This window comes from Carassius auratus, chromosome 13 (genome assembly GCF_003368295.1).
Source record: "Carassius auratus strain Wakin chromosome 13, ASM336829v1, whole genome shotgun sequence".
Lineage (NCBI taxonomy): Eukaryota > Metazoa > Chordata > Actinopteri > Cypriniformes > Cyprinidae > Carassius > Carassius auratus.
This window is the reverse complement of record NC_039255.1, coordinates 15,203,135-15,216,908: the sequence shown is the minus strand read 5'-3', so window position 1 is coordinate 15,216,908 and position 13,774 is coordinate 15,203,135. Positions and strand designations below refer to the sequence as shown.

At 38.4% G+C, this 13,774-nt stretch overlaps 2 protein-coding genes across 9 annotated transcripts in view; one reads left to right on the top strand and one right to left on the bottom strand.

Moving 5' to 3' along the window:
- The window catches only part of LOC113112800 (centrosomal protein of 170 kDa-like), a 39,457-nt gene extending 29,705 nt beyond the window's left edge, over positions 1 to 9,752 (top strand). For 3 of the 8 annotated variants that reach the window (XM_026278666.1, XM_026278659.1, XM_026278667.1), the window contains 9 exons: positions 600 to 2,081; positions 2,703 to 2,750; positions 3,819 to 4,059; positions 5,837 to 6,017; positions 6,108 to 6,284; positions 6,520 to 6,608; positions 7,078 to 7,171; positions 7,774 to 7,825; positions 8,129 to 9,752. In XM_026278666.1, coding sequence (XP_026134451.1) covers positions 600 to 2,081; positions 2,703 to 2,750; positions 3,819 to 4,059; positions 5,837 to 6,017; positions 6,108 to 6,284; positions 6,520 to 6,608; positions 7,078 to 7,171; positions 7,774 to 7,825; positions 8,129 to 8,373 — 2,609 coding nt within the window. In that variant the 3' untranslated portion in view covers positions 8,374 to 9,752. The remainder of the gene's footprint in view (positions 1 to 599; positions 2,082 to 2,702; positions 2,751 to 3,818; positions 4,060 to 5,836; positions 6,018 to 6,107; positions 6,285 to 6,519; positions 6,609 to 7,077; positions 7,172 to 7,773; positions 7,826 to 8,128) is intronic. The other 5 variants (XM_026278662.1, XM_026278661.1, XM_026278665.1 and 2 more) reach the window with 5 other exon arrangements.
- A 2-nt stretch (positions 9,753 to 9,754) lies between these two features.
- dync2li1 (dynein, cytoplasmic 2, light intermediate chain 1) lies at positions 9,755 to 13,684 on the bottom strand. Its single transcript, XM_026278671.1, has 13 exons — positions 13,517 to 13,684; positions 13,226 to 13,361; positions 13,053 to 13,087; positions 12,890 to 12,959; positions 12,707 to 12,795; positions 12,073 to 12,253; positions 11,918 to 11,986; positions 11,688 to 11,765; positions 11,389 to 11,468; positions 11,222 to 11,292; positions 10,901 to 10,998; positions 10,733 to 10,825; positions 9,755 to 10,159 (listed from the first exon to the last, which is right to left on the bottom strand). Exons 1-13 carry the CDS (start codon positions 13,528 to 13,530, stop codon positions 10,097 to 10,099), a joined length of 1,077 nt encoding a protein of 358 aa, XP_026134456.1. The 5' UTR covers positions 13,531 to 13,684; the 3' UTR covers positions 9,755 to 10,096.
- Between the last annotated feature and the right edge of the window lie 90 nt (positions 13,685 to 13,774).

The window sequence follows — 13,774 nt, the reverse complement described above, 5'->3', positions numbered from 1 at the left end:
TAAAATTATAATTTATTCCTGTGATGGTAAAGCAGAGTTTTCCCCTGATATTACTCCAGTCTTCAGTGTCATAGAATGTTTTTATATGACATTATAAATGTTTTTTTATTTTGTTCAATTTAAGACATCCTTGCTGAATAAAGGTATTAAGTGGCCTCAACTACTATGTATTCACATCAAAAAATAAGTACATTTATAAATGTATTTACAGAAATTAATTACAGATCTATTTACATGCAGGTATTTTGGTTGCACTTTATTTTACAGTACGTGTACTAACAGGTACTTATAGTGTACTTACAGTGTATTTATCTAAGAAAGTTCTGGTAATACAAGGTAACTACATGGGGTAGGGTTAGGTTTCGGGGTAGGTTCAGGGTTAGTACCTAGTTATTACATAGTTATTATAATTACTATAATAAGTATATAGTATGTACATGAGGAACAGGACTGTAAAATAAAGTGCTACCATGCAAGTACAATGTAAAAACATGTAGGTACACAATAACTGCATTGTACCAAATGATTAAGTTACTACCTAAGTGTATATACTGTATACTGTAGATTTCTATAATATGTATTTTCTTTTCTCACTTCAGATGGTGATGCATTTGAAGCTGGCATCTCTATCAAGAGCACCGGCTCCACCACTTCCAGCCAAGCTGAGCACAAAAGAAGGACTCTTCCGCAGCGTCCCACAGAGGAAAAGATCAAGCGCTCGGAGATCGGTGAGAAACAGGACACAGAACCCCAGGAAAAAGAAAGCCACGAGGACCATAAAGGTGATGGCGAGTGCATCGGCACTCCAAACAACAAGGATGTTGTGTCTAGCCAATCCAAGAGCATCCAGCAGGACGGAAAGACAGGAAAACATTCGTCTGTGCGCCCCCTGGGAAGTGGAGAGAGGAAAGCATCAGAAGAGAGTCGCAGGAGGCGTTCAGAGGACAAGAGTAAAGAAAGTGACGGGGAGAGGTCTGGGAAGCCACTGGTGAGGCAGGGGAGTTTTACAATTGAGAAGCCCAGTGGTAATGTCCCAATAGAACTGATCCCTCGCATCAACCGGCAGAATGGAGGAAGGGAGCGAAGCGACTCGGTGGGAAGCATGGACACGGCAACTCTTCTCAAGGACACTGAAGCTGTCATGGCTTTCCTTGAGGCGAAACTCCGCGATGAAAAGAAGTTGGACCCTATAACACCCCCAGCCTGTCCTTTATCCCCCGAATCTGATATCGACACGGCCAGCACAGTCAGCCAGGCGGCAGCTGAGGGGGATCGCAAGGCGCTTCAGAAGCGTCGATCCCTCAGCAGCCTTTACAGAGAGAAGAGCAATGTGAGCACAGCATCGAAAACCACAACCAGCGCAAGGGAGCGTCTTGAGAGGAAGACAAAGACCAAGACCACAGAAAGCCGCTCGGATACTCGCCGTTCAGTACAGACAGCTTCCCGTGGCCGCCAACCATCCCAAGATCTCACTGACGACGATCAGACATCCTCGTTACCCATCTCAGACATCCTGTCCTCGGACCAGGAGATGTATTCCAGTCGCTCACACACCAAAGGTCACTTCACCTCCACTGATGACCTTTTGCAGTCCAAACTTGACACCAGCAAATCTGCAAGGTCCTCAAAGCCCAGCAAGACTTTGGAAACTAGCGCCAAGGTGGCTGGTCTTCCCCAGCCCCGACCCACGAGGGCATCCCTGTTGCGCCGGGCTCGGCTTGGAGACACGTCGGACACAGATCTGGCGGACGCGGACAGGGTCTCAGTGGCGTCTGAGGTGTCCACCACCAGTTCCACTTCCAAACCTCCGCAGGGGAGGAAGACGCAGTCACGCATCGACATGCTCGCACAACCTCGCCGCACCAGACTCGGCTCGATTTCAGCAAGGAGCGATTCGGAGGCCACGGTCAGTAGGACCACGGCGACACGTGTTTCTGCAGAGACAGCGCTACGTCTGGGACTGAGAAGCACAAATCAGCAAGCACCAGACAGCAAGCTAACTGCACGGATGAGGGCTAATAGTGTCTCCAAGCTAGCGGACCCCAAGCCGAAGACAACACCTGCCAACAGCACCCCATCAGGTGAGGAGGAGTATAATAGTGATATTAGTATACCCTTTTGGCTGCTGCATGACTGGAAATGTTACTTAGCAGATGCCAAGAGCAGACGTGAGGTGATTTGTTTTAATGCTAATTTGAGATAAAGAAACAGGTCAAAGTATTGTGTTTATGTAATCTAACTGACTAGTCCAGGGGTTCCCAACTCTGGCCCTCGAGGTCCACTTTCCTGCACAGTTCAGCTCCAACCCTAATCTCAACCCTAATCAAACACACCTGAACTACCATCAGCTGTTTGGAAGATTGAGTTATGATATTCTGTTTAAAAAACAAAACAGAAACAAAAACATGCACAAATAAACAATTAAAACTAAAAATTAAGATCCATTTAGAAAATAAATATAATGCATTTCCATTCCAAGTCATCAAAATAACAGCCGTATGAGAGTTCTGCAGTTAATAAAAACAGCACAGTTGGTTGTTGTTTTAAATGAGTTTATATTGAGACATTTGGCATTCAGCAAAATTTTGCAGTGCATTTTTGTGATGTTTTTTAAGGACTGGATCACTGTCATTAGTTATGTTTGTCTGTAATTTTCTGTCTGCATGCTTGTGTGATATTTATAAAGATCCCGTTTTACACAGAAACTCAACTTGAGCCTGAAAGTGTTGTCGCAGAGGAGGAGCCCATGGGTACTGTAACATCTCTGGGCTGTGTGTGTGTGTGTGTAGAAACTCAAACTCAGCATGCTTTTAAATGTTATTACTGTCTATGTGTGATTTCATTTTTTAATTCATGCTTTTATAATCAAACTCAGTGATGAAAAGGATCTCAGTTTATTTGCTTTCCCTGTAAATAAATATTTAAAGAGTGATATTTGGTCTTTAAACATCACATTGGCCTTTTAATATTTAAGTGCTTAAAAGAGTAAAGATATATTTGCAGATTCAGTGCTCTAGGGATCACAGAGTAATTAATGAATTATGTTAATATTGAAATGATGACTTCTTTAATACCACACAGTCGGAATCAAAGCAAAGTTGTGTCTCATATGCTGATGCAAGCGCTGAGAAATATAAGAAATGAGGGTCAGTGGATGTTAAACACATTTCCTCTGGTTGCACAAAGTTAAAACAACATGACAGTGAAACAGCTTTGCAGGCGCGAAGAAAACATTCTTTTCAGATTCAAACATCCTGGAATTTATGAAGGATACTTATTCTGACTAAAACCCACAGCCTTTACATTGCCATCCTAGATCATAACCACCAAATCACTATCAAATCCCCCATCTCAAATGTCCTTTTCATCACTTGCTAGTGTCTTATTTTAGAGATAGTTGGTCAGAAGAGCTTTGCGGTTTGATTTCTGCAGAGGTAACTGAAATGTTTAACTTCTTTGGTTTGTTATAAACCCTTAATACATAATTTTGAAAACTACAATCGCTCCATCCCCATTTGAAACAAGGCTTTATGGGAACTGTTATAGTGTGTACAGTAATATAAAGTACAAATGCAAATTTTTTAAAAAATAGCAACATTTTTGTACAATAATACCTTGAGCCAATGGGGAAGAAGATTTTTGCATCTTGTAACAGAGATGCAAGGAGTTTGGAGACTGTGTGTAATACTGACAAAACTACTCATTACATTAAAAGTTATTCAAATCCTTTTTTGAAATATACATGCCTGTAACCCCCCTGTCAGTTCCAATAGTTTGATTATTTATTGCATTTCAATCAAACCTGTCTTTCTCTTCAGCCACTAACCGGTGGAGACGGCTGCCTCCTGAATATGCCTCTACCTCTGAGGATGAGTTTGGCTCTAACCGGAACCCTCCCAAACACATTCGCCTGCGGCCGGGCACCACTCTTCGCACCAGCAGGCTGAGTGGTCCCGCTCCGGTCACGACCAGCCCCGGGGGTCTCCTCCTCAAAAACAGGATGAGAGAACAGGAGGAGTACATACGGGATTGGACAGCTCACAGTGAAGAGATCGCCAGGTACTCATCAACTCTATACGCACAGACACATTATACTGTATCATTAAAATGCCCCACAGTTACCGGACACACAAAGCATATGATATAGTTATCTTTACATTATGCTTTACTGTTCTTCCAGTCTTATCTCATGAGATATTCCTTAGATTTAAAGTAAACATTTGGTGAAGATCGGAAAAAAACATAGTCTTTGGTTCATCTCGGTAATGTTTGGTGTGGTTCAAGGTTTAGATCTCTTTAATGAAAAATCTTTTGAAATCCTTTTGGAGAAAATGAATGGATAAAAACTATTGAGAACTGCAAGGCCGCTGTAAAAGTGGGCACTCAGTGTTGGTGTTACATGCAGAAATATAGTCTATTATATCTGGAGATGTTCTCATGTAGCATTAGTCACAGCTGAACAGAGAGCAACAATCCGCTGCTGATGGGCAAACACTAATATACGTTTTTTTGACATTTTATTGTCTTTATCACTCATGAACTCCTGCTTTCATGTTCTCGTTTATCTACTTAATTTTCAAACTGCAAAAAGCTAATGTTTTTAGTTACCAGTGCCCTTATAAATGCATTGTTTGCAGTTAGCTGTGTATACTTTACTCTGTAAATGACTGTCCAGTAATTGTGGGGTTACCATTGAAGTTTAATTCAGTTACTCACGAGATCTCAGCATGGCAGCTCTCATATGGCAGCCCACTCAATGTAAAATCTGATTTTATTTGTCTACTTTTATAACTGGGGTCTTTATCTTAATTATGCTAAATATACATTTCAGAAACATTAATCATATCATACTTTTATGTTGTATGTGTAATATAAGTTATTAATGAAGAATAATATACAGTGAATTTTCCGCATTTTTCCACACAAAAGTGACTTTGCATCTTTAGCAATAGCAACATAAATGCCACATATACAGTATTTGTTGTTAAATTTGTGTAGCAATGCTGCCACCTTGTGGTTATTCTAAAAACTCTCTCAATATTACAACACCGTAATAATTAACCATTAATCAAAACCTATAACAAATGTGTGATTCATATGTAATGAGCCATTTTTATGTATTTGCCATGTTCTAATATTATATACACTAATGATAAGTTTAGGTTCAGTGAGATTTGTTTTATTGTTTTTGAAAGGGATTCTATTATTGTCACAAAGGCTGCATTCATTCAACAGAATACTTGTGAAATACTTTTACAGTGTAAAATAAATATATTTACAATATATTTACTATTACAGGGTAAAATATATTTTAAATTGTAATTTATTTCCGTGACGTTAAAGCTGAGATTTCAGCATCATTACTCCCGTCTTCAGTGTCACATGATCTTTCAGAAATCATTCTAATATACTGATTTGGTGCTCAAGAAATATTTCTTATTATTATCAGTGTTGAAAACAGCTGCTTAATATTTTTGAGGAAATATTGATGCATTTTCTTCAGGACTAAATAAAAAATTCAAAGGGAAAGTATTTTTTTTTAATCAAGGAATATTTGTAACAATGTAAACGTCTCTGTTACTTTTCATCAATTTAATGTGTCATTGCTTCATAAAAGTATTGATTTCTTAAGAAAAAAAAAAATCAATTAGTTTTTTTTTTTTTTTATAAATAATGCACGTGATGCATGTCATCCATACAATTTGCTATGGGATTGCATATATAAGCATGTGCATGCTTAGAGTAGGGACTACCTAATGTGAGTCTGTGATGTCATTTGCATGATGTTTGTGTTATTGTGCACCCCTAGTCTAGACACCCATCTCAATGTTTACAGGTTATTTCCCTGTGTGCGCAGAATCAGTCAGGACCTGGCCAAGGACCTGGCCATCCTGGCACGAGAGATTCATGACGTGGCAGGTGAGATCGACTCGGTCAGTTCCTCCGGCACGGCGCCCAGCACCACGGTCAGCACAGCCGCGACCACACCGGGCTCCGCCATCGACACCAAAGAGGAGGTACACCTCGCTGCCTTACTTTCAAGATGTTTATTAGTTTACAAGGTGATTGTTCTCAATAACTTTGTTGTTAATTTTCCTTTTCTGCAGCTGGTTGAGAGAGTTTTTGATGAAAGTCTAAACTTCAAGAAGATTCCCCCTGTGGTTCATACCAAAGCCTCAGAGATCAATGGCAGACCAGTGGAGCTTCGTCCCCGGGCCCCGGACAGCGTGGACCCTCAGGCGGCCCTGCGCAGACGTACCTGGAACCGGGATGAGGTGAGACCGGTATGAACAACCACTTAACTTCATGAAATGTACCTGATCTTTCAGGTCTTTATGAATGTATGTTAAGTGAATGATTCAGCGGACTTCAGTGGCTCCAGATGAGAATGTCTTGTTCAGTGTAGCCTGGTGTGTGAGTATTGATGTGATGTAATTCAGTTTAATTGCCCCACTGTTGTTTGTTTGGTTAATTATTGAATGACACGGTTGTTATAGACTGCTGGTTGTTCTTTTGCAGGCGGTGCTGGACAGTTTATTGCTGACATCGGTTTCACAACTGTCTTCTAAAATCCGACAGTCTGTAGATAAAACAGCTGGCAAAATCAGGTCAGTCATAGATGTGTTCTGTGTTGAGCATTAAACCAAATGACATAAACGGTCATTTTATAATTCATTAATTAATATATCCATTACTTTTATACACAAATCCAAATGCTTTAAATAAAATACAAAATCAATATAAGGACTGAAATCAAAATTATTTTTGACCTTTAAAATCTTTTTAAGAACATACTGTTCTTGAAAGTTGTGGAACCATTAATTTCAGTGAATTTTATTTAGTGGTTCCTCCATTTCAGTGAATTTTGAAATGCACTTTACATGGTTTTCTATAGGAACTCACAGATTATATTACAGTTTTACATTTGTTTTATTTTTGATGTAAACTGTAACTGCTAATAGATCAAATATCTTGGATAAATGTAATCTGTGTGTGTGTGTGTGTGTGTGTGTGTTTAACTATTTGTAACATTTAAAAGACAAATTTTTAATATTGATTCTTATTCACTATTTAAAGGATATTGTTCAAAGACAAAGACAGGAACTGGGATGATATTGAGAGGAAACTCTGTGAGGACAATGAAGTTCCACTTCCCAAAACTACAAACAAGGTAAGTTCTCTAAAGGAAAAGTTCACCCTCAAGCCACCCTAAATGTATGACTTTCTTCTTTCAGACAAATCCAATCAGAGTTATATTAAACAAATAATTTTTAATATAGTAATTTTGCTAAACAAAGGAAACTGTGCTTCCATTGCTCTTGTATACAACATCCTCTCGCGAGACTAGTATACTCTCATCAGATTTAGGCTATGCCTACATCCTGCGTCATCCGCTGGAACGCCACTCTCTCATGTATGCATGTATTACAAAAACACATGGATTCACTTCAGGAGGCCCTTATTCACCCCCCGGAGCTGTGGGGCACATTTTATAATGGATGGATGAACCTAATTGGACTTCTTTTAAACTATTGAAAAATAACACCCATTCACTGCCATTATAAAGCTTGGAAGAGCCAGGATATTTTTTTTTATAAAACTCCAATTGGAATTGTCCGAAAAAAGAAAGTCATATACACTTCGGATGGCTTGAGCATGAGTAAATCATAGGGTCATTTTCATTTTTGGGTGAACTATCCCTTTAAATGCTGAATGTCTTACAGTAACAGATATTGATCTGTACTTCTGCTAATTATTCTTTATGCCATTCAGGAAATTTCATCTATACTGACAGAGCTGAAGAGGGTAGAAAAACAGCTTCAGGGTAAGACTTACACCACGTCTGCACTAAATGAAACCGCAGCACGATGCAGCTAAATTTAGCTTGCCTTGATCATCTTCTAAACTGTCCACAAGCATTTGATGCAGCACATTTCTATTTTCGATATACTGTACTATACTTTTTTTTATTTTATTTTTTTATTTGATAATATAATTCATTATTTTCTGACTGTAACATCATTGTCAACTTGTGATGTTTTTGGTCTAATTTAAATAAGTATGCAGGATTAGCAAAACAAAATACATACACATTCACATTTTCTGATGCGTATCTCTATCCCTGCAGTTATAAATGTGATGGTGGACCCTGATGGAACCCTTGACGCTCTGACCAGCCTCGGCCTGACAAGTCCAACCACCACCAAACCCAGAAGCAGTCCTGGGTCTCAGAGCACATGGGGACCTCTGCCCAGTAACGGAGCCCCTCAGCCGCCAACAACGATCAGAACCAGCCCAGAGAGACCCAGTGTAGGACCCAACTTCAGCCGCTCACACCCCACAAGAGAGGAGAGTGCCATCGCTAGCAAATAAAAGACTTTCTGTTAGTAAACTGGATTAATAAAACTAAATACTGTAGCTTGTTCCCGAATGGATCTTTTAATGTGTAGATATAATGTACTGTGCCCTTCTACAGGATTCTGTATGAGGTCTGTTTGTTGTTTTATCCCGTTTTGTAACCTTTAGCATTACAACGGTGTATCTGGACTGACTGCTTAGCTCAACTAAGCAAAACCGCACCAAAACACAGACAGCTGCATGTGACCGGAAGCAAGTGGCCATCCAAGCCCAATGAACTGGCAGACGTATCCCTCATGAACTTAAGAAAACAACTCTAGTGCCTGTCTGCTCTCCTCTGAGCTCACCAAAACGTTCTGCAGTTTACCAAACTGAACACAGCTATGCGCAAACTCAGCAATTGTATTTTGAAATGTGTCTATTTAGATAACTGTAATTTTTGGAAAATGTTACATTTTGTGCATTCAAGCTGTTTTGAATTAGCTTAATAAGGTTTTTTTTTTTCATGTATTGAATTTGTATCATTGGAAACTGAAATGTCCACTGCGATTCTTTGCATACTGCAATTTTGTAGTTTTCAATTACTACAATATTAAGAGAGGGAACTTGCAGACAAATACATGGCATGCACTAATGGACTGGTAAACTGCACCCTGGCTAAATCGATTTTTGCCATTATGCTACTTCGATCAGCACAGCTGAATCAGGCTTATGACTACAAGCGTGTGTGTACTAACATTTCTGCATAGACAGACGTCTGTCTTCATGATACTCTGAGACCATTCTAGCCACCTTCTCATTACTGTTACCTGTTCCTTCTGTTTCTTGTCTGTTGGTGTAAACCTGAACCACTTAACTGGCCTTTCTTTAGGAGCCCTGTAGGAAGAATATTTCTGAAAGAAAATTGTGTAACTGTAAACTTAGACTATAGTGCAGACTGGTACCTGACAGAATACATTCAGTGGGCTTTTCTTTGTTTTCTACATGTATGATGTCACTAAGTGCCCAGTATTCTCAGCTTAGTCTTTCGGTCTTTGAGGATGACAAAGACTTGATTCATTGTAATATGGTTTCATTTTGCACATCAGAGGAATAATGTGAAATGAAGTAGTCAATTCAGGGCACTTAAAAGATTGGGACACCACTAAATCCCGCTGTACTCACTACAAGATGCCTTTCCAGTGGGACTCCCCTCTGACAAAACAACCTGATGAAGTGCTTGGTACATTGATTTCCCCTGTGGTTTACACATTGTGTATCATATCAGTGTTTTTTTTTTCTTTGTTGTTTTTAATGTATGTTTTATTTATTTTTGTTTCAATTCATTTAATTGTTACGGCACTTTTTTCTTTTTTACATAATTTTGCATATTCTCAATAAAGGGGGGAACAGCATATTAAAACAAGTTTTTGTTTAATTTCAGAGTTGAGCTGTGTATTGTATCCAGCTGAAATAATTTGATATTTCTCAAGGGATGCTTTGATAGGGCAATATTCAAAATAATGCATTTAATAATTCATTCATAAAATGCATTCTCCAAATTGTATTCAACTACAAAAAAGCAATATGAGCTACAAAGGTTAGCCACACTACAGGACAGCCATATTACCATTATACATAATAGCAATATTCATACATGAAGACATTTCATTCTTAATGGTACACAATTGAAAGTGGATGAAGTCCAGTACAATGCATTAATATAGATGTAGGTCTTCTAAAGGGTTTTGAATGAAGTCTATGGATCCAGAGCCAAACTTTTCCATGACTTTGCTTGTTCTCTCTTGTACTGCTCCAGCTCCTGAGAAAAACAAAACAAAAAAATGCAATGTTTCTTCTCTAATACATTAAATGCATTTGTGCACCTCATAGTTTAACTAAAGCGCAGTCAATCAGATTTCTACATTTTCTAAAAACTATAAACATGCTGTAAACTTGTTAAAAGTTGTTCACTGTGTAGATATATATAATTTATCATATTCTTATTTAAAATTATATTTATATGAATAATTTATCATATAAATAAGATTATATATTTTTTTAATCTTCAATAATAGCATAGTTGAACATGCTATACTGCAATCAGAGCGATTAAACTGCAATAGTGACCCTTTGCCACATATTTCCTGATAACTGCAATCACTAAGCCCTCAGCAACAACAGCCTGAATCAGAGTAACTGAGAAACTACTGAAGGGCAGTGAGAGCGAGGTACAGGGTAACTTTCAGTCACATACTGTACTCTGGAGGATCAGTTAATGGCTACAGTAATGAGTGAGTTTTACTGCAGGGTTATATACACACGCATGACTAGAGGTTACTAGAAGACAAACATTTGCTGAAGGGTGATTTTACAGTGACAATAATTCTTTTACCTGGTCTTTCTGAGCTCTGATAGAGTCTATAAGGGGCTCACTGTACTGGGGGTCTTTGGCAGGATCTTTCAGCTCCTTACGTTCCTTGATGTTCTGAAGACAAAAAGGTCAGGGGTCAGGCAGACATTATTTAACCATTATCATTGTTTACACAGCAGGAAACTGTACCTCAGGTGGGAAAACCCTCTCAAAAACCTTTTTCCAAAGGTCTATGGGGTTTCTGGCATGAAGAGTCCCGATATCAACATCGGAGGTTACAGGCGGGCCTAGAAGATGAATGCATTCAAAATATTTTGAACACCTACATATAGGAGTACATACAAATTGTATATATAGTTCATTATACTTAGGCTTATAATTGTGTTTATAATTGTGCATTTTAGAGGAAATAAAAACTGAATGTATAGCAATATATCAATAATAATAACTATATGCAACAAACTAATTTTTACATTATTAACAATTAAAAAACCACAATGCATATCTTACCAATCTGACTGAGGGAGTCAAAGCCAGCTGGTACTGCCAGAGGTTTGCTGGGGTCAGTAGAGATCGACTTTCTAACAGAATGGAAGAATAAAACAACAAGACTTTATTATTTAGTAATGAAGAATATCCCACATCAGAAGTACAAGAAGATAATGAAGGGTTCATACGGTCTTTCAGTCCCAAATGCCAGCTGATTTACAAAACTTCTGCTTTTAGACATTGTAGCTTCAGACTTGCTGCTGGTGAACTATGGAGAGAAGGACAGCATACAATTATAACACTAACTAGAGAGAAACAGAAATGCTAAATGAGTGATTTTATAAAGCTTGGTTATGCCACAGAAGGCTGATGTCAGTTTAATGTTCCTCAGTTATGGTTTTTTTGAAACTACAAATTTCTGTAGGTTATAATCCATGATCATTTTCAAACTGCATTCTGAAATTCTGTAGTATGAAGTCGATCTTACGATTAATGAGGCTCCGTAGAAGTGGGCTATGAAGCGTAGAGTCTTACAAATCACCTTTCTCTTCTCTGAATCAAAGTCCTATAGAATGTAGATAGACTGTTATTGATGAATATAATATTATGCAATTTTGAAGGACTTGAATGACATCATTCGATGTTTGATTCGGACAGCCAAGAGTTGACTACTGCAGAAAAAAAAAAAGTAATGCTTTGGAAATAGTTAGATTTTACCTGAAAGATGTCAAACTTGCTTCCAACTATGAGAAGAGGAACGGGGAAAGGGCTTATGAGCTCTCTGTCCTGTTGGAAAGAGACTGTTTCATGTAATAGACTGACGCATTCAATTTCAAGCTTCATTTTTTAGCAATTCTGTTACTCTCTCACACCGGATAGTCCTTGTGGAGGACCCGTGGGACTCGTTGTTTGCCGGATCTGGATTCTCCTGTCTTCTGATGTGAGGCACACACTTTCTCCACATGACTTCGAGCTGAATCAAGCAGCTTCTCCATGGTCTCCCAAAGAACATTAGGTTTAGACAGATCCAAAACAAGAACTACAGACAAAGAGCTGTGAAAACAAGCACAAATTATTTGTATTTGGTGCATTTGCAACATTTATGAAAGTTTCCACCACAGAATAAAAATATTAAATTAAAATAACTGTGAATTGTGAGAAAAACGTAATTGTGACTTTTATTCAGGTTTTTTTGTCACACAATTGCAAGTTTATATCTAACATTTTAGGCTTTTCTTCTCAGAATTCTGAGTTTACATTTCACAATTCTTAGTTTTTTAATTTAGTTTTTAAGTATTTTTTAGGTTGTGAAAATTACATATATGTTTTTAAATGTAACCAGAATTGTGAGAAGAAAAAAAAAACTTTGCAATTCTGAAAAGAAAAGTGTGAATAGTGAGATATAAATTTACAATATTTATTTAATTCTTTTTTATAAACTTCATGTATACGACCTCAGTTCAATTTGAATACAATTTAAGTGAGTGCAGTGTTTGCGGATCTAACCTGACATTGTCAGCCGTGATGGGAATCTGCACTAGGTCTGATAAGGACATTCCTCCTCCCAGTTCCCACAGGTGAGCGATGTCTTTAGGCTGTAGAGAGGAGGAAAATATACTCTTATATATAAATTAAAAAGGAAATTCATTTTTTATTCATATAACAAACTGAGGAGGACAATATTCATACCGTGTTATGCCCTCTTGCACGTCTACCAAAAGTGTACTCCAGTGCAAGAGTAGGTTTAGCTGTCTCATCTCTGGTTTAAAGGGTAAAACAGAAACATGATGTGAGGTGACAGCAAAACCCTTAAGAACTTCAGATGTACAGTATGACAGGCTCTTAAACCCACCGATCAAGAAACCGCAGTAATATTGTTGTCTTGCCCTAAAACAGAGATGCAATGTAAAATGTTACATTGGGATTAGCACATACATTTTAAACCACTGTCAAATTCTAAAGATTTCGGGTAACGTTAGGCCTGTGTGTTTGGAGTGATATGTTGCAGGGATACGCATAACTGACCCCTGCTTTACTGCCCATGAAGAAGACTGTTCTCTGTGTGGGAAAGTGCGCGTCATCTTCATCCTCCTCCTCTTCATCAGTCCTGCTCTCCCTGCTGCGCACTTCCGCTGCAGCAATGTCCCATAAAGTATCCGAGCTACAAGACAACATGATCTTAATAGCAACATCTGCATGTTTACTAAAGCAATAGCTCGAATCTCTATCTCTATATCTCTGGGTACATTAGCTTGTAAGCTAACTATCATCGAAATGGGAATAAAACAATGTTGTGTAGCTTAAACAGTCGCTTACCTTATTTTAGGCATTATAACTCTTTGTTTAAAAAAAGCCCAAATAATTTACGTCTGGTTTCATCGGAGATACGAGTTTTGTTTTGTTTTAGTCCTGTACTGACGCTTGTCGAATGAAGGAGACGCTTGATTACCGTTGCGAAGGGTAACGTCACTGTTTGATGATGTAAGACATCTAGTGCATTATGGGGAATTGAGTTTTTCCTCATTTCTTCAACTTTCTTTTCTATTCCCATTTTTTCCCCGAAGTGTTCTCTCT

What these genes read in the sequence shown, in the direction of transcription:
- dync2li1 (XM_026278671.1), bottom strand. An exon ending in TTACTGCGGTTTCTTGATCG is followed by an intron (nt 12,960 to 13,052) that starts GTGGGTTTAAGA and finishes CCTTTAAACCAG; the next exon opens with AGATGAGACAGCTAAACCTA. An exon ending in GCAAGTTTGACATCTTTCAG is followed by an intron (nt 11,766 to 11,917) that starts GTAAAATCTAAC and finishes TACATTCTATAG; the next exon opens with GACTTTGATTCAGAGAAGAG.